The sequence below is a fragment of the Diabrotica virgifera genome, chromosome 1, assembly GCF_917563875.1.
Source record: "Diabrotica virgifera virgifera chromosome 1, PGI_DIABVI_V3a".
NCBI lineage: Eukaryota > Metazoa > Arthropoda > Insecta > Coleoptera > Chrysomelidae > Diabrotica > Diabrotica virgifera.
Window position 1 is genome coordinate 150,089,794 of NC_065443.1, and position 18,810 is coordinate 150,108,603.

The following is an 18,810-nucleotide window of genomic DNA, read 5'->3' on the forward strand; positions in this document are numbered from 1 at the left end:
TTTGTTTGGTTGAGTATCCATGTCACACATCCATATATCGCTTTTGGTCTATTTAAAATATATCGAATATTTAAAAAAATAATACCTTTATGTAAAGTATGATAAATTATTAATTTCAAAATTGTATGTAGGTCGTAGGTATGTAATATCTTGACGAAAATTACACACAATTTTAAAATTTCACCTTGTATTATTCATAATAGTCCTATATAATACACTTTTCTGATGTGAGGTTGTTTAGCAGATTTTTAAATCATAAAAATATACAGGATGTTTCATTAAAATTAAAGATCATGGACTATGCTAGACTTGTGTGAATCACCTTGTATATTAAAGTTTATGTTTAAACAGTGCATATTTGAATTTAAAAGCTGACATATCCTAACGTTTTTTATAATTTTTTAAACTAAGGACAAAAATAATTTTTTATTCCATAACTGGTGTCCACACACTATAATTTCAAAATTGCACCCTGTATTATTCATAATATACCATACATGATATGGTTCGTTAAAACCATGTTGTTAAGCAGCTTTTAAAAATATAAAAATATACAGGGTGTTCCATTACAAATAAATCTTATGGACTATGCTAGGCTTGCGTGAATCACCCTGTATATTCAAATTTAGGTTTAAATAGCGTATATTTGTATTTAAAAATGGACGGGTCTTAGCATTTTTAAAAAAAATTAAAACAAGGACAGAAATAATTTTATTCCATAAGTGCCTCGCATGAGTGGAGTGACAAAGAAGGATAAAATTAGAAATGAGTATATTAGGGGAAGTCTAGGTGTGGCACCAATTGATGCCAAAATGAGAGAGTATAGGTTAAGATGGTTGGGTCATGTTCAACGTCGAGACGTTAATCACCCAATACGAAGAATAGCTGAAGTGCAGATTCCTGGGAGGAGTAGGAGAGGAAGACCAAAGAAGACCTGGGGGGAGACGATAAGGCAGGACATGTTGGTAAAGGGGATTAATATTGATATGACCCAAGATAGAATTGTGTGGAGAAATGCAATTAGGGAAGCCGACCCCGGGATAAGGCAAAGAGAGAATGAAAAAAAAGTGCCTTATAGTAGTCTACATTTACAAGACTGACGTTGTCAATAACAAGATTAGTTTGTACATTACTCATTATTTTTGTTTTCTGAAGATTCATTTTGAGACCTATTTTATTTGACTGCTGGTTTAATTCCTTCATCATTTGCTCCAGTTCCTTGATATATGTACTGAATAATACTATGTCGTCCGCAAACCTCAAATGACTCAAACGTACACACAGTGAGTCAGATAAAATTAAATTATTACAATTGTTTAAAATTTTATATCAAATAACCAAAAAACAAAATTTATTTAGTTTATTAATGTTTTCTATTTTGAGAACGATTTCGGAGGTGGAAATCGAAACGTCAGATAAACTTATTTTAAAGTAAAATTGTGGCTAGTTCCCAACAAAAATAGTAAATTGCCTTGAGATGCCACAAGAAAATAGATTCAGAACAATAAATAATTATGTGTTCTAATAATTGTATAAATTTATTTTTAGAATGTACATTATTGGAGACGCAGGTAAAATTTCTTTTGAATAGTGTTCCGCTAGAACTACATTTCTGTTTGAAAAGTCCTCTTTGCAACTGTCGCCACAGATGAAAATGAAGACATCTTAGGAAGAGTACGTTTATACGTCCAAAAATAAATGTGCTTTATTAGTTTTTTCTACTCGAGTTAATGAGTGGCAAAAAAATGAATTTACTTCTTTTATTACAACCTACTTTATGCCGAATGAAATTATGTTATATTATGTTATTTTCAGCTGAAACTCTAGGTATGGAAGGTAACACTTCGTTAGAAAGAAGATCGTCGATGTTCTTTTCTCCAGCTGTTTTGGACCAAGTAGATAACGCGAAGGATGATTCGATGAGAACCCCTTCACCCGAGAAAAAACCGCTGATGCCGAAACCTAGCATCAATGTTTCTAGACATAGGCACCAGTCTGAAACCCAGTATGCTGATACAGAGGTAAATATAACGCAAAGTGGTATTCTCAATATACAGGGTGCGCCAAACCTCTGGTTTTCTTTGATTACGGCTAAATTATGGGATATACAAAAAAATGTTTTTAACAAAATTAATGTATATCGAAGTCGTCTATAATTTAAAATTATTTTCGATTATACAGGGTGAGTCAGAACGACGGTACGAACCAAAGTTATGTTTTTTTAAATGGAACACCCTATATATTAAATCCAGGGTTGAAAAAAAACATGTTTTTTTTATTTTATACAAAACAAACGTTTTTTTTTTTGTTTTAAACGGTTTTTTTTGTTTTAAACATGTTTTATTCTTCGTTTTTAAATTACGTGTTTTAAACAAATAAAACGTAGAAAAAACATTGTGTAAATCATATTTCTTACAATGAGAAGGATCTGTTTAAGGAATTAGGCAGCACAAATACATATAATAACTTATGGCTGTTCAGCCCATATTATGAACTTACTTGCCCACGATATAGAAGTGCCAGGAATAAAGAACAGTGTCAAAAAATTGCAAATATTGGTGATTCTGCTCTTGTATTGCATTAGGATGTTCGTTGGAATACTTTATCGGAATGCTTAGAAAGTTAGTTGAAAAACTGGCCAATATTATTTCACATTTGCTCTAAACGATAGAATAAGTATTAAAAAAATTGGAAAAAAATCCTTTGTAAAAGGTATAAAAATTTTTTTTTTTTTATTAAAATCCCTTAAAGGGGCTACATCACATGGCAAGCAGGATAATGCCCTGAGGTAATGTATTGAAATTTCCCAACATGTGGGATCCAAATTGAGTTGTTTACATTTCAATGACTTAGGTAATGTATTGAAATTTCCCAACATGTGGGATCCAAATTGAGTTGTTTACATTTCAATGACTTAATGGCAACTGAATGCGAAATGAGTGATGTTTCTGAAAAAACCCCAAATTATTTTACAAAAAATATTACCATACTAATGAATGCATAAATTAGTTACTAAATTAAATAAAAAACCAAATTTGATATCTACCCTAGTAATTTTTCTAGCACAGCAACTTTCCTGTACCAATTTAATTGTTAGTTATATTGTATTTACGAGTAAGATCTGTTAAACTTTTAATTTACCTTTTAAATTTACTTACATCTTGAAAACATAAAGTATGCTTTGAAACAAATGATTGTTAAATGTATTAGCCAAATTATTTATTAATATAAATAGTATTAACTGGTGTCACAAAAGCTGGTAATAGTTTTGTAGTTGAAATTTTTGTAACATTTTTTTATATTTTAAATTTTAATTTTTCAACCGAATAACTGATGGATATGACATTTTTTTTGGGTGAAACCATTAGAAATTATTACCAGCTTTTGTGACACGACTACATAGATACTATTTACTTCATAATATATTTCTATTCTTTTTCTCATGATCATCTTTCAGTGCGTCACAGTTTTTCGATTTCTTTCTAAAGCATTAAATTGTATGTGACAGAAAAAAACGCACGTCGGTGATTACATTTCGTCGGTGACATTTATAACATTTATTCTAGTTATTCTAGTTGTCGATAGATGGCGCCATAATAAAAAAATATTTTTTTTATTTAGATAATAATATTACAAATATAATCTGTATAATTTATAAGACTATACAAATCAAAGGAAATACCATTTTATAAATGCAAGAAACACATTTGATTTGTTTTTATTCGAAATTGAAAATAAAATGTGACAACTGTCAGATTTAACTAAAATGTCATGTTAGAATAAATGTCATAAATGTGTATTATCACGGACTTACCCTTTTTCCTATCATTTGTTACGCACTGAAAAATGTTCATGAAAAGGACAATATAACGTTCATTTGTTTGAAAGCATACTTTATACGTTCTCAAGATGTAGGTAAATTAAAAAGTTATTAACTGATCTTACTCGTAAATACAATTTAACTAACAAAATTGGGTACAATAAAGTTATTCGGGTAGAAAAATTTCTAAGGTAGATTTTAAAATTGGTTGTTTAATTTAATAAATAATTTATCCATATTAATTACTTATTAGTATGGTAAAAGATTGTTAGTAACATAATTTTAAAGTTATTAAATTCAATTAAGTTGCACTTGCATACGTTTTATTTTTTTCTTTAAGTACGTTTTTATTTTCATCTTTCATATTTTAGAGTATGTTCCTGAAATCAGATTATATTTTTTTTGGAAAATAATTTAATTAAAATTATCGCGTATATAAAATATCCGCTACACGTAAAATCTATAGTTCTTTATTAAATATTTACAAAACCAAACATGCTATGTACATACAATCTTATACCGAAAGAAATGTTGTAATATTTACTCCTAATTGCAATACAATAATATACAGGGTGTTCCATTTAAAAAAAAATGAGAAAATTTTGAATTTGCAAATAGTGAACACACTGGATATTTTATGGCTATAAGTAAAAGATATTAAATTATTTAAAAATGACACTATATTATAAAAACTTTGACCTACCACTTAAATTTTTATTACCTTGGAAACATAATCCACAGCCCTAAAATATTACCATTTTTCTCAATAAAAATGTAAATATTTCAAAAATTATTAACTTTAGGCCTATAAGACCTTATACAAATTTTTCATATTTTTAAACACTATATTCAAAAATGGTTAAATATATAGGGTGTTCCATTAAAAATATACAACTTTGGTTCATACTGTCGTTCTGACTCACCCTGTATAATCGAAAATAATTTTAAATTATAGATGGTTTTGATATACATTAGTTATGTTAAAAATTTTTTTGTATATCCCATAGTTTAGCCGTAATCAAAGAAAACCAGAGGTTTGGCCACCCTTTAGATCCTGAATTTTCTAATATTTTTAATGTGACTACGACACTGTGATATTATGCGGTACGCGGGGATGCAGTACTGGACAGAACGGAGAAATTCATGTATCTTGGCATTCAGATCAATGAGAGTTAGGATCCGACCGTTTAAATTAAAAGCCGAATATAATAAGCGCAAACGACGTTCGTAAAAATGGGAAACGCCTTTTGCAACCCCAATCTTAGTATTGACATTCGAGTTGAAATGACACATATTTCCAATACTACTCGGAAAATTGATTATATAATTATTTAGAGCTAGTTTCCATAAAGCCGATATAGCGAATATGATATTTAACGGTCGATAACGTCCGTGGAACTAGAAGAAGAAAAGACATTGTTCTAATATTCGACGTTTGTCTTATGGGATGCCCAAAAATCTCACCATTATTTCCAAGTTTGTGGTACTACCAAGTAGGCGAGGATAATATAAAGCACTAAAATCGCCTAAACCTCTAACTTTTTTAAAGTAAGACGGATCGTTATAAAGCCTTTTGCATTCGATTCGGGAGAGCTTCAGGAAAAAAGTTGTTGGAGGCAGAAAATGCATTTTCCAAAGTGCATCTCAAAGTGTCCAAAAAATAAAAATTCACAACTCGGAAACTAATCATGGAAATGAGTTCAATTTTCATACTCGGGGTGTTTTTGAGGTCGCTGCACACGAATATCGGGTCGTCGAAACTGTAACAGGTATCTGGTGCCAGGTATTTCGGTAATCACGTCGTCTCCTGAAGTTTCATGGAAATTTATATTGAAAATAGTTGTAAGTACCCCGCACAAACCTTATGGAAATTAGGTCCCAGTGGATTTCGTTCATACTTTGGGAAAATACTCTTTGAAGCATGCTGATAAAAAGTTCTCATGGGCACAACTCAATCGTTTGAAGGATTTTCAAGATATAGAGGCACAAACTCGGAAAATTATAAGATTTACTGGGTATGCTTCTTTTCGTGAGCATTTTTCAGTGCGTCACAAATGATAGAAAAAAAGGTAAGTCCGTGATAATACACATTTATGACATTTATTCTAACATGACATTTTAGTTAAATCTGACAGTTGTCACATTTTATTTGCAATTTGGCATAAAAACAAATCAATTCCGTTTATTGCATTTATAAAATGGTATTTTCTTTGATTTGTATAGTCTTATAAATTGTACAGATTATATTCGTAGATATATTATATAATTAGTAAATAATTTTTTTTCGATTATAGCGCTATCTATTGACAACTAGAATAAATGTTATAAATGTCACCGACGAAATGTAATCACCGACGTGCATTTTTTTCGCTCACATACAATTTAATGCGTTAGAAAGAAATCGAAAAACTGTGACGCGCTGAAAGATCCTCATGAGAAAAAGCATATTCCAATTCCCTGAGTTACTGGTTATCTGGCAACATGTAGAAGTTTGGATCAAGGAAAAGTACTAGTAGTCTAGGATTTTTTCCTGGCTATCCAATGGCGACCTTTACTTTGACCTTGACCTTCAACGGACGTCATCTTCTAGAGTTTCGAGGGTTTTTGGCATTAAATTGATATAAACAGATTACTCATGGGTTTTTGGGATCGCTAAACACGAATACGCCATCAGAATTAACCTCGAGAGGACGTGGTGGCCAAGGCCACTGCAAGGAACGTCATCTTCTAGAGTTTCGATGATTTTCGGAATTTAATTGATGCAAATGAATTACTGGAGGGTTCTTTGAGGTCGCTAAACACGAATATGCCACCAGAACCGACTCCCGCAGCACCTGTTTTCTAAGGTCAATGAAAGAGGCTCCTGGAGTTTCGAGGGTCTTTGGTACATAGGTACTACATTAATGCAAACGGATTAGTTATAAGTTTTTGGGGTTGCTGAACACGAATACGTGATCAGCATAGACTCAGGAGCACCTGGTGTATAAGACAGGCATCTTCTGGAGTTTCGGAGAAATCAAATGGAGGAATCAAATGGATTACTCTTAGGTTTTTAACTCCAGAAGATAACCTGTCTTAGGCACCAGGTGCTCCTGTGTCTGTCCTGATCACGCATTCGTGTTCAGTAACCCCAAAAACCTATAATTAATCCGTTTGCATTATTGTAGTACGAAAGACCTTCGAAACTCCAGGAGCGCCTTTCATTGACCTTGGAAACCAGGTGCTCCGGGAGCCGGTCCGGTGGCATATTCGTGTTTAGCGACCTCAAAAAACCCTCCAGTAATTCATTGGCATCAATTAAATGCCGAAAACCATCGAAACTAGGCGATGACGTCCCTTGCAGTAGCTCTGGCCACCACGTCCTCCGGAGGTCAATTCTGATGGTATATTCGTGTTTAGCGATCCCAAAACCCCATGAGTAATCTGTTTATATCAATTTAATGCCAAAAACCCTCGAAACTCTAGAAGATGACGTCCGTTAAAGGTCAAGTTCAAAGTAAAGGTCGCCATTGGATAGCCAGGAAAAAATACTAGACTACTATAGTCCGTTCCACTTTGACTTTACAGTATAAGGAACACAGGCAATGCAGTCTTTATGAGAGTTCTTAGAGCAGTGATGGCGATTTTATCAAAAATAATTTATAATCGAACATTAGAGAGATTAAATTAAAACTCTTTTAGAAAGGCAATCTAAAATTTTAGGATTCATATATGCGTTTTCAATGAATTTTAGGATTCATATAAATTTATTTGATATACTATAGTTATTACGCATATGAATCGTAAAATTGTAGATTGCCTTTCTAAAACAGTTTTAATTTGATCTCTCTAACGTTCGATTACAAATTATTTTTGACAAAATTGGCATTACCGCGCTAAAAACTCCTATGAGAACTGCATTGCCTATGTTCCTTATACTATAAAGTCAAGGTGGGACGGACAGTAGTACTTTTCCTTGATCCAAATTTCTACATGTTGCCAGATAACCAGTAACTCAGGTAATTCGAATACCCAGTAAATCTTATAATTTTCGGAGTTTGTGCCTGTATATCTTTAAAATCCTTCATACGATTGAGTTGTGCCCATGAAAACTTTTTGTCAGGATGCTTCAATAAGTATTTTCCCAAAGTATGAACAAAATCCACTGGGACCTAATTTCCATAAGGTTTGTGCGGGGTACTTTATTATTTCGGGGTTTTTGAGGTCGCTAGACACGAATAGTGCATCATAATTATAATTTTAAATATAATTTACCCCGATATAATAAATTCAACTATTTTCATAATAAATTTTAGAAAACTCCAGCAGATGACGTAAATACCGGTCACCAGGTGCTTACCTCATACAGCATCTGCGATGAAATATTCGTGTCCAGCGACCTCAAAAACCCCGAGATAATAAATTTTAACTATTTTCATTACGAATTTCCATAAAACCCCACGATACAACGTAGACACCGGGCACCAGGTACCTCTTACTGCTTCGCCGACCCGATATTCGTTTTCAGCGACCTCAAAAACCTCGGGATAACAAGTTTAAACGATTTTCATAACGAATGTTCATAAAACTCAAGGAGATGACGTAGATACCGGGCACCAGGTACCTCGTACAGCACCTTTGATGCAATATGTGTGTTCAGCGACCTCAAAATCTCCAATATAATAAATTTCAACTATGTTCATAACGAATTTCCATAAAACTTCAGGAGACGACGTTGATACCGGGCACCAGCTTCGCTGACACAATATCCCTGTTCAGCGACCTCAAAAACACCTGAGTATGAAAATTGAACTTATTTCCATGAATTTTCCGAGTTGAGAATTTTTATTTTTTAAACACTTTGATATGCACTTTGGAAAATGCATTTTCCGCCTACAACAATGCAATTTTCATTTGTTCCTCATGCCAATGGGTCAACTTTTTTCCTGAAGCTCTCCTGAATCGGTTGCAAAAGGTTTCATAACGATGCGTCTTACTTTAAAAAAGTTGGAAGTGAAATGCTTTATTTCCTCGCCTGTATGGTCGAAAAAGGCGGATGTATGAGCAGAAATAGAATAATAACGGTGTTTACGCCCTCATATGTTTTCAATTAATTTCATTAAATTTTTGTGTCGCGGCAACACAGTGCTTAGGGATATATTTACATATGCATAAGGGCGGAGTCCCATGTATCCGATTTCCGACGATACGTTGATCCGAATGTATTCTCATTGGTCAGAATCGAATCAGAATATTTTCGCGCTGAAACTTATCCGAAATTTTTAACTACGCTTCCGACATCGGATAAAGATGAAATTATTTTAACTTTTTCCGATATAACGTACGTTTTGTAATTGTAACGTAACCTCATCTTATTTCTGTGCATTCAATTTATTGAAACAGATTTTTTTTAACATCCCATTTATTTACAATCTGTAATAATGATTACAATAAGTAAATTGTTTAACAATTAAAAGAGACTTACAGGAGACTGTCCAGTGACAATAACCTATAAAATCATAATTTTAGTACTTAACAAAATTATTTGTGACTAATAAATAAAACCCTATAAATAAAACAATATAATAATTAAAATATTTTTGAAAATTTAAAATTTTGTTCGTAGATCGCTTGGAGTGTGGCGCTTTAGTCTTCTGTTTGCCTGGGGTCTCATTAGGTTCTTCGCTAGCCTGTTGGGGTGGTTCTGTAGTCGGATGTCGTATTTTTGGGCGTAACTGGCAATTTCTTCTTTGACAGTCTTCATTTGGAGATCACGATTGATGTGTTCATTGGGCATGTACCACGGTGCATTTGTGATAATGCGCAAGGTTTTCGATTGGAATCTCTCCAGGATGTCGATATTGGATCTCGACGCAGATCCCCACAGTTGGATACCATAGCTCCATATTGGCTTAATCACTGCCTTGTATACTAAAATTTTATTGTACAAACTCAGTTGTGACCTTTTTCCTATCAGCCAGTACATTTTATTGAGTTTCAGACCCAACTGTTTTCTTTTCGTGAATGTGTGTTTCTTCCACGTTACTCTGCGGTCCAAGTGCATACCTAGGTATTTTACGTCATCCTTTTGTTGTAGTACTTGATAATTTATTGAGACGGTTGGGCACGTATCTTTTCGATTAGTGAACGTTATATGTACTGACTTGCTTTCGTTTACTTTAATTCGCCATGTTTGTAACCAGATATTTATACTGTCGAGATTTGTCTGGAGCAGTTGCGAGGCGATGTACGGGTTTGAATGAGCTGCAGTGATTGCTGTGTCATCTGCATATGTGGCTGTGATGATGTTTTGGCTTGTAGGAAGGTCTGCTGTGTAGAGTAGGTAGAGAACTGGTCCAAGGACACTACCCTGAGGTACTTCAGCGTTGATTGGATATAAGTTAGTGCACTGATCTTTAACTTTTACAAGGAAATGGCGGTCGAAGAGATAGGACTTGAGGATTAGAAAGTAGTTGAGAGGAAGGACTTTTCTTATTTTGTATAGCAAGCCAGTGTGCCAGACTTTATCAAAAGCCTGCGAGACATCCAAAAAGGCTGCAGAGCAGTATTGCTTCTCTTCTAAGGCTTTGTTTATGGAATTGCAGACTCGATGAATTTGCTCGGTGGTAGCATGTTGTTGTCTAAATCCAAACTGGTGGTTGGGTATTAGCTGCTTTTCCACGAGGATTAGCTGTAATCTGTCTAGTAAGAGTTTTTCAAAAACCTTTGACATCACTGAAAGTAGACTGATAGGTCTATAGGACTTAACTTCTTCTACAGGCTTGCCTGGTTTGGGTATTAAGATGATTTGTGCCACTTTCCACAAAAGGGGATAGTAACCAGTTCTTAAGATTGCGTTAAAAATCTGTGTCAAATATTGCACGCCTTTCTTTGGAAGTTCTTTTAAAATTCTTGCAGTGATTAAGTCGAACCATGGGGACTTTTTCGGATTCATATCTGTTTGGATTTTGTTGAAAACTTGTTTGGCTGTGAATTTCTCCAACGGTGCTTCTAGTTGGTATGGATATTCTAAATACAATTGAACATTATCTTCTGCATCAGAGTTGTTGTTTTGGGCATGTGGTTGGAACACTTCCTCCAGGTATTTGGCAAAGCCTGCAGCTTTTTCGTTGTTACTTTTAGCCCATCGTCCGTTACTGGCCCGGATAGGTGGATTAGAGAGTTGTGGTCTGTTAATCTTTCGTGTTGCCTTCCATAGCGAGTATTCGGAGGTTTCCGTGGCAGATAGATTTTGTAGATATCGTTTTATGCGTTGTTTTTATTGTTGTTTAACAAAGTTTTTAGTCGCGCTGTAGCTTGGTTTAATCTATTTTTATTCTGGGGTGCACGGGTTCTTTGCCATACTTTCCTTAGTCTTCTTTTTTCTGCGATTTTTTCTTTTATTTCGTTGGGTAAATCTTTGTGTATGATTGTTCTTGGTTGTTTAGGTGTTGACTGCCAGCCAGCTTCCTGAATTATCCTATTTAATTGATTTACTGCTTCGTCAATTTCGCCATCCGATTTTAGTGGGATATTTAGGTCCAGTCTCTCATCAAGGATATCCCGGAATTTAATCCAATTGGTATATGTACTACTTAGATATGGTGGAGGTTCTGTTTCGAGGATATTCGTGGATATCATGACCAAGACAGGAGAGTGGTCGGATGAAAGATCGAAACAAGATTGTGCTGTCTGGGATTCAAATGGTATTCCTTTCATCACACAGAAATCAACCAAATCTGGAATTTTGTTTGTGTCTGTGGGCCAGTATGTGGGTTCGCCAGTAGATATGTATTTAAGGTTGTTGGTTTCCATTGCCATGTATAATTGCCTACCTTTCGGGGTTATTAGCCTGGATCCCCAAAGAGTGTGTTTTGCGTTATAATCGCCGCCTGCTAGAAACCTGTTTCCAAGTGTGTTGAAGAATTCTTGGTATTGATTTTTGGCTATAGTATGTCGTGGTGGACTATATATTGCAGTTACTGTTAAAGGACCGTTCCAGTCTTCTATGCTAATACTTGTTGCTTGTATATAGTCTCTTTTAAACTTATTTAACTCGTGGTGTTTTATCGATGACTTAATTATGATTGCAGTTCCTCCATGTGCAGTGACATCTGGATGTTTGGTGTTATATATTGCATAGTTGGGAATTCTCAGATAGCTTCTATTTGTAAAGTGTGTTTCAGATATTAACATTGTGTCGATGTTGTGTATTAGTATAAAAGCTTTAACCTCTTGAGCATGATTTGTTAGCCCGTTGGCATTCCAAATAGCTATTTTTAAGAATTTGATCATTTTGTTAATTTAGTGACGACGGTGGTGAGAAGGTTTAACAGTGTACCCATTTGTTCCATCAGGACTTTTAACATATTGTAGCGTGATTAGTGTAATTACTTCTAATTACAATAAAACTAGCGGTTCGTAATTTATATACGACTTTATTTATATAAGTTACAGACGAATTTATCTTATACACTAAACTTATTCACAAAATATGCCCGTATTTATACCCAGTTGTTATTCTGGAACAATCGACTCCCATCTCGAGCTATCGGCTTGTTCCGCCTACGTGACGTACCTTCCAGAATTCTCCGGCGAGGCCTAGCACATCCGATTACGTCATTCTCGAGGTGTTTACTGTTATACGGGGATCGGCCAAGATTTCTTTTCCGCTACACTGCTCCCCTCTTAAGATCTGAGCGTCTCGATCAGCAACTCTAAATGAAGGCCCAGGATGGCGGAATCTACACGACTCTCCAGCTCTGCATACACCCTTCAAGAAGAAATAACAGTCTACTGTCTTTGAAGGGTACGACATCTTCGGGTTCATGCAACACACAGTGATTTGTACACCAGTTCCTCTGAAGACCACTTCAAGCATGCTTCTCACAATCTTCCAATCCAGATTTTCTACTGCATGGCCTATTTTTGGTAAAGCCAAATTTTTGATGTCATAATTACACACGATTTTCTTCAAATTAGTTAGAGCACGCCATATGTTCTCGTAGCTTGGCGTGTCCGTATAAGACTTTCTGGTCACCATATACAGCAAAGATCGAGGACCATCTTCCAATCGCAGTACTCTTCCAATTTTAGGCTGCTGATTTCTTAACTCGTCCAGGCGGCCGAACTTTCTATTGAATACGGACGATATTCCTTTAGTCATCTCGAGGTCTTGGGCAACACAGTGGGCCAGAGAGACGTTTTCTGGAACACCAAACAGATCTTGCTGAACTTCTGTGGTCACGCCGAATCTAGCACTCTTTCTCGCTGCGTAATTTGACATAAATTGATTAAAACTTGGCTGTGCGACATCTTTCATCTCCTGTTGGAGGACTCGTGCTTCTTCTGTTTCATTTGAGCCAGCATATGGTGCAAGACGATTTATGTGAATAACTTTTGGTTTACCGTTTGGCAACTTCTTAATTCTATATATTACGTCATTTATTTTCTTCTTAACTTCATATGGACCTTCCCATTGTCTTTGCAGTTTAGGACATAAGCCTCGACGACGTTGCGGATTATAAAGCCAGACAAGATCACCTACTTCGAAGCTTTCATTCTTGCATCGAGAATCATATTGATCTTTCATTCTGTCACTGGCTATCTGGATGTGTTGTCGGGCAAGTTCATGAATGTTGTTCATTCGTAATTTCAGGCGGTCAACGTAGTCTTCGCCTGCAACATGTTCCTCGGAAGGTCCGCAGCCAAACTCTAGGTCGCAGGGCAACCGAACTTCACGACCCAACATCAGGCAGGTTGGTGTTTGACCTGTAGTTTCATTTACGGCCGAGCGGTAGGCCATCAGGAATAAATGAATGTGTTGGTCCCAATCTCGCTGATGTTCAGATACAACTTTGGACAAGTGTTTACCCATCGTTCGGTTCATCCTCTCGACCATCCCATCTGATTGAGGATGCAGGGGTGTTGTTCTGGTCTTATTGGCACAAATCAATTTACAAACGTTTTGGAAAAGAGCTGACTCAAAGTTTCGCCCTTGGTCGGAGTGGATCTCCAAGGGAACACCAAATCGGCTAAAGAATTCTTTAACAAGTACCTCTGCAACGGTAGCAGCTTCTTGATTTGGTAATGCATAGGCCTCAGTCCATTTTGTAAAATAATCCATGGCTACCAGGATGTATTTATTTCCAGCATCGGTTTCTGGAAATGGACCTGCAATGTCGATAGCTACTCTTTCCATAGGACTTCCAACATTGTACTGTCTCATGGGTGCTCTCTTTTTACCAACCGGACCATTACCGGATGCACACAGTTCACATTTTCGGCACCATCTTCTTACATCATCTTTACAGTTCACCCAATAGAACCGTTCTCGAACCTTTTGCAGAGTCTTCGTAATACCAAAGTGTCCACCTGATGTACCGTCATGCAACTGACGCAATACTTCTGACACTTTACTTTTAGGTACAATTAACTGAAGCTTAGATTCTGTACCATCATCGTTCTCAAAGGTTCTGTACAGAAGATCATCTTTTAGTACCAGGCAATTCCATTGGCTCCAGTAGGCCTTGACTTCTGGACTACATGCACTAATGTTCTGCCAACTAGGTCTCTCACCTTGCCGCATCCAATCCAATACTCTTTTTATACATGGATCATCTTCTTGGGCGTCTTGTAACTGTTGGGGCTGCCATTGCTCATTAATTACGGTGGTTCGTCTCACGGGGCAAAATCGTTCCTCTAATTTGGCACAGTGATTACAATTCGCACTGCATGGTCGTCTCGAAAGGGCATCAGCATTTGAGTGAACTCTTCCGGCCCTGTGTTCTATCTCGTAATCATATTCTTGTAATCGTTCTAACCATCTTGCCATCTGGCCCTCTGGATTACGGAATTGTATGAGCCATTTTAGAGCAGCGTGATCGGTGCGAAGAAGGAACTTTCTGCCATACAAGTATTTATGGAAATGTTCGCAAGCCTTCACTACACCCAGCAGTTCTCTTCTGGTAACGCAATAGTTTCTTTCCGGTTTCGACAGGACTTTGCTGAAATAAGCGATGACTTTTTCCTGTCCGTCCTGGATTTGGGAGAGAACAGCTCCTATAGCACTGTTGCTAGCATCGGTATCCAAAACAAATTTTCCTGCCTGTCCCGGGTAGCTTAATATCGGTGCACTGATCAGAGCCATTTGTAGTTGTTCGAAAGCTTTTTGGCACTCTTCACTCCATGTATATTCTTTGCCCTCCTCCGTCAACTTTGTTAGGGGCTTGGAGATATTGGCAAATCCTTTGACAAATCGTCGGTAATATGTACATAGGCCAAGGAAACTTCTAATTTCATGTTTATCTTTTGGTACTGGCCAATCTTTAATTGCATCAATCTTTTCAGGATCAGCTGTTACACCATTACTCGATACAATATGTCCTAAGTACTTAACTTCTCGTCGAAACATGTGACATTTCTTCGGACTTAACTTCAAGTTCGCTGCCCTCAATCGTTGAAAGACGTCTATTAGATTCTTGGCATGTTCATCAAAGGACCTTCCAACCACAATTACATCATCCAAGTAAACCAGGCATGTTTTCCATGTTAGACCTCTTAAAACGGCTTCCATTAATCTTTCAAATGTGGCAGGGGCATTACATAAACCAAACGGCATAGCCGTGAACTGCCAAAGCCCTGATCCTATCGAAAATGCGGTTTTCTCCCGATCGGCTGGCTCCATGTCTACTTGCCAATATCCACTTTTTAAATCGAGTGTGGAAAACCAACGAGAACCGGAGAGAGTATCCAATGTATCGTCTATTCTGGGCAAAGGATAACTATCTTTTTTTGTTACCGCATTGAGCTGGCGGTAGTCGATACAAAAACGCGTTGAACCATCTTTCTTCTTTACCAGAACTACTGGTGATGTCCATGGACTGTTCGATGGTTCAATTACTCCTTGTTTGTCCATATCCTTGATAATCTCTTCGGCCTCATCTCTTTTCGCAAATGGAAGTCGTCTAGGCCGTTGTCTGATTGGCTGAGCGTCTCCGGTATTTATTTTATGCGTTACTATGCTTGTTTTGCCCTTATCCTTCTTATCAATAGCAAAAACATCTTGATACTCTATCAGCATAGACCTTACTTTTTCCGTTCGTTCATAGTCAAGGTCTTGGCATCTTTCAATGATCATCTCGACAAGGTCTTTTGGATACTTTGACTTTGATGATTTCTCATTGGTATTCATAGAGCAAATTGAAGCCACGGGAACACACTGTCCGATCAAAGCTCCTCTACTTAACTTAATAGCAGTTTCCCTTAAATTCATAACTCTTACAGGGATGACATCTCGAACTTTTACCAAAGTTTTCGCCGTTAGGAACTCGACATTTTCTACATCTTCGACCATCCTTAAACTTCCCTCTCGGCAGTGTCCATCAAGCATGGTCATCAGAATTTTCTCACTATTACCGGGTATGGTTACGTCGCATGTAGTTAGTAAGCGGATGACATCTTCTTTGTCGTCGTGAAAGGGCAACTCTTCACCGTTGATCCTGAGAACTCCATTTTGAACATCCAATATTGCCCCCACTTTTCGTAGTACGTCCATCCCCAATATGAACTCGTCGGAGATCTCGGCAATTAATACTTGATGTTCAACTGTGGTCTGGCCAATGGATACTGACATATTAGCCTCGCCATATGTATTAATTAGCTCACCAGTTGCTGTTCTAAGCTTTACTGTTGCAGGTGATAATTTATTATGGTCTCGTACTACATCTGGACGTGCGATAGTTCTCGTTGCACCTGTATCCACCAAAAATGATCTACATCTATTATTGATACGACCTTCGATGTATAAGTTGTGGATTCCACCGGAGGACGTAAGGTTGACAGTTACTATGGGGGCTCTAGTTCTCGAGGTCGGCAGTTGCCCCTTGGTGTCGACCCGCTCTAGTTTTCCGACGGCTGTACGATCTTCTTACAATTACGTCGAATGTGGCCTACGTCTCCGCAATTCCAACATCTAGGCTCGCGTCTCTTTGGCATCTGATTACTCAATACTCTCCGTATCATTTCCTCCAGACGTTCATCGTTGTGTTCGTCACTTTCTTCAATGGTTCTTACTCTATGGCTTCGTGAAGTTTGACTAGCCGTTTCGTGTTCCAATGCAATAGCAAGTGCTTCATCTAAAACTTTCGGTCTTGCTAGTCGTAAAGCTTTCTGTAGTTCACTATCTTTCAGCCCATTGACAAAGGTATCTACCGCAATTTCTTCTAAAACGCTGTCTGGCACCTCCGGATAAGCCAACCGCACCACACGAGCCACATCTGCTTCAAATTCTTGCAGATTCTCACTTGCTCGTTGACTTCTATTTCTCAGTTGTGCTTTGTATACTTGTTGTAGATGGGCATCTCCATAGCGTTTTTCTAGACGAGTGAACAAGGTCTGGTAACATTTTTCTTGACCCTTAGGAATTGATCTTAATATATCTGCAGCATCACCTCGCAAAGCAGCAGTCAAGGAAACAGCCTTTTCTTGTTCGGTCCAATGGTTGGCGGTCGCAATAGCTTCGAATTGTCTAAGGTATATGGACCAAGAGGACTTCCCATCGAATGGTGGTAATTTAAATCTCATATGATGCGATGTTTCGTCTCTCGGTGTTTCATCCTTCACTACAAGATCTAAAGCTACTGCATTAACTGATGGTTGTACTTTTGTATCAATTATCATGCTCTCTAGTTGTTTGATCTTCTCTTCTAGCATTTCTTTATTGTCGTCTACACTTTTCTGTATCTTATCGAATGTTCTGGAAACTTCTTCAAATTTCTCGTCGGTCTGTTTACAAACGTCTTTTATTACTTGAGAAACACTTTCAAATTTCTCATCGCTTTTTCTACAAGTTTCATCGATCTTTTGAGAAATGGTTTCGAATTTCTCATTGTTTTTTTTTACTAACTTCTTCAAGTTTCTCGTCGCTTTTTCTAGAAGTTTCATCGATCTTTTGAGAAACACTTTCAAATTTCTCGTTGTTCTGTCTAGAAGTTTCATCGATCTTTTGAGAAACACTTTCAAATTTCTCGTTGCTTAACTTAGAAGTATCATCAATCGTTTCAGAAACAGTTTTTAATTTCGATAAGATTGCTTGTTCTGCTGACTGGAAGTGGAACGTCTCTGGATCATCTCCGTTCTTCGTTAGGACTTCCTCGAGTCGTGCTTGTAGGACTATCTTGAGCCCACTGCTGTCCAGATCCCGTTCCTCTAGCTGTTCACGGAGCTGTTTTACTGTAAGTTCTCGTAGCAACATCTTTGGTCGGCACACACGTACTTTCCAAAATGTCTTTTAAAAGTCTTTCCGAATACCGAACAATCAACGCACTTTAACTATTCCCGACGAATAAAGTCCAAAAGTCTTTTAAAGTCTTTCCGAATACCGAACAATTAACGCACTCCGGTTATTCCCGACGAATAAAGTTCAAAAGTCTTTTAAAGTCTCTCTGTAATTCACTTATTTATATCGCACTAAGTTTACCGAACACCGACACCAACTGTAGCGTGATTAGTGTAATTACTTCTAATTACAATAAAACTAGCGGTTCGTAATTTATATACGACTTTATTTATATAAGTTACAGACGAATTTATCTTATACACTAAACTTATTCACAAAATATGCCCGTATTTATACCCAGTTGTTATTCTGGAACAATCGACTCCCATCTCGAGCTATCGGCTTGTTCCGCCTACGTGACGTACCTTCCAGAATTCTCCGGCGAGGCCTAGCACATCCGATTACGTCATTCTCGAGGTGTTTACTGTTATACGGGGATCGGCCAAGATTTCTTTTCCGCTACAATATTCTTTAGTTCAGCCATGTCATTTGAGGCGGGAGTATTGGTAGTAATTACTTCTGTTTGGTTTGTATTACTATTCGTAATTTATTGTAAGTTGTTAATCATTTGGGCGTAGGTAACTCCTGCTTGGACATGTTGTGCATGATTGATTGGCATGCTAGGCTTGGGTCTAATCGTTGGGAATTTTTTCGTTTGTAGCTCCTTGTATAC

The 18,810-nt window shown here is 36.9% G+C and overlaps 1 protein-coding gene across 3 annotated transcripts in view; it reads left to right on the forward strand.

Annotated features, from left to right (window-relative positions):
• LOC126881171 (probable phosphorylase b kinase regulatory subunit alpha) overlaps positions 1 to 18,810 on the forward strand; it is a 241,563-nt gene that overhangs the window by 112,685 nt on the left and 110,068 nt on the right. For all 3 annotated transcript variants that reach the window (XM_050645257.1, XM_050645252.1, XM_050645261.1), the window contains one exon: positions 1,816 to 2,021. In XM_050645257.1, the coding sequence (XP_050501214.1) occupies positions 1,816 to 2,021 (206 nt within the window). The remainder of the gene's footprint in view (positions 1 to 1,815; positions 2,022 to 18,810) is intronic.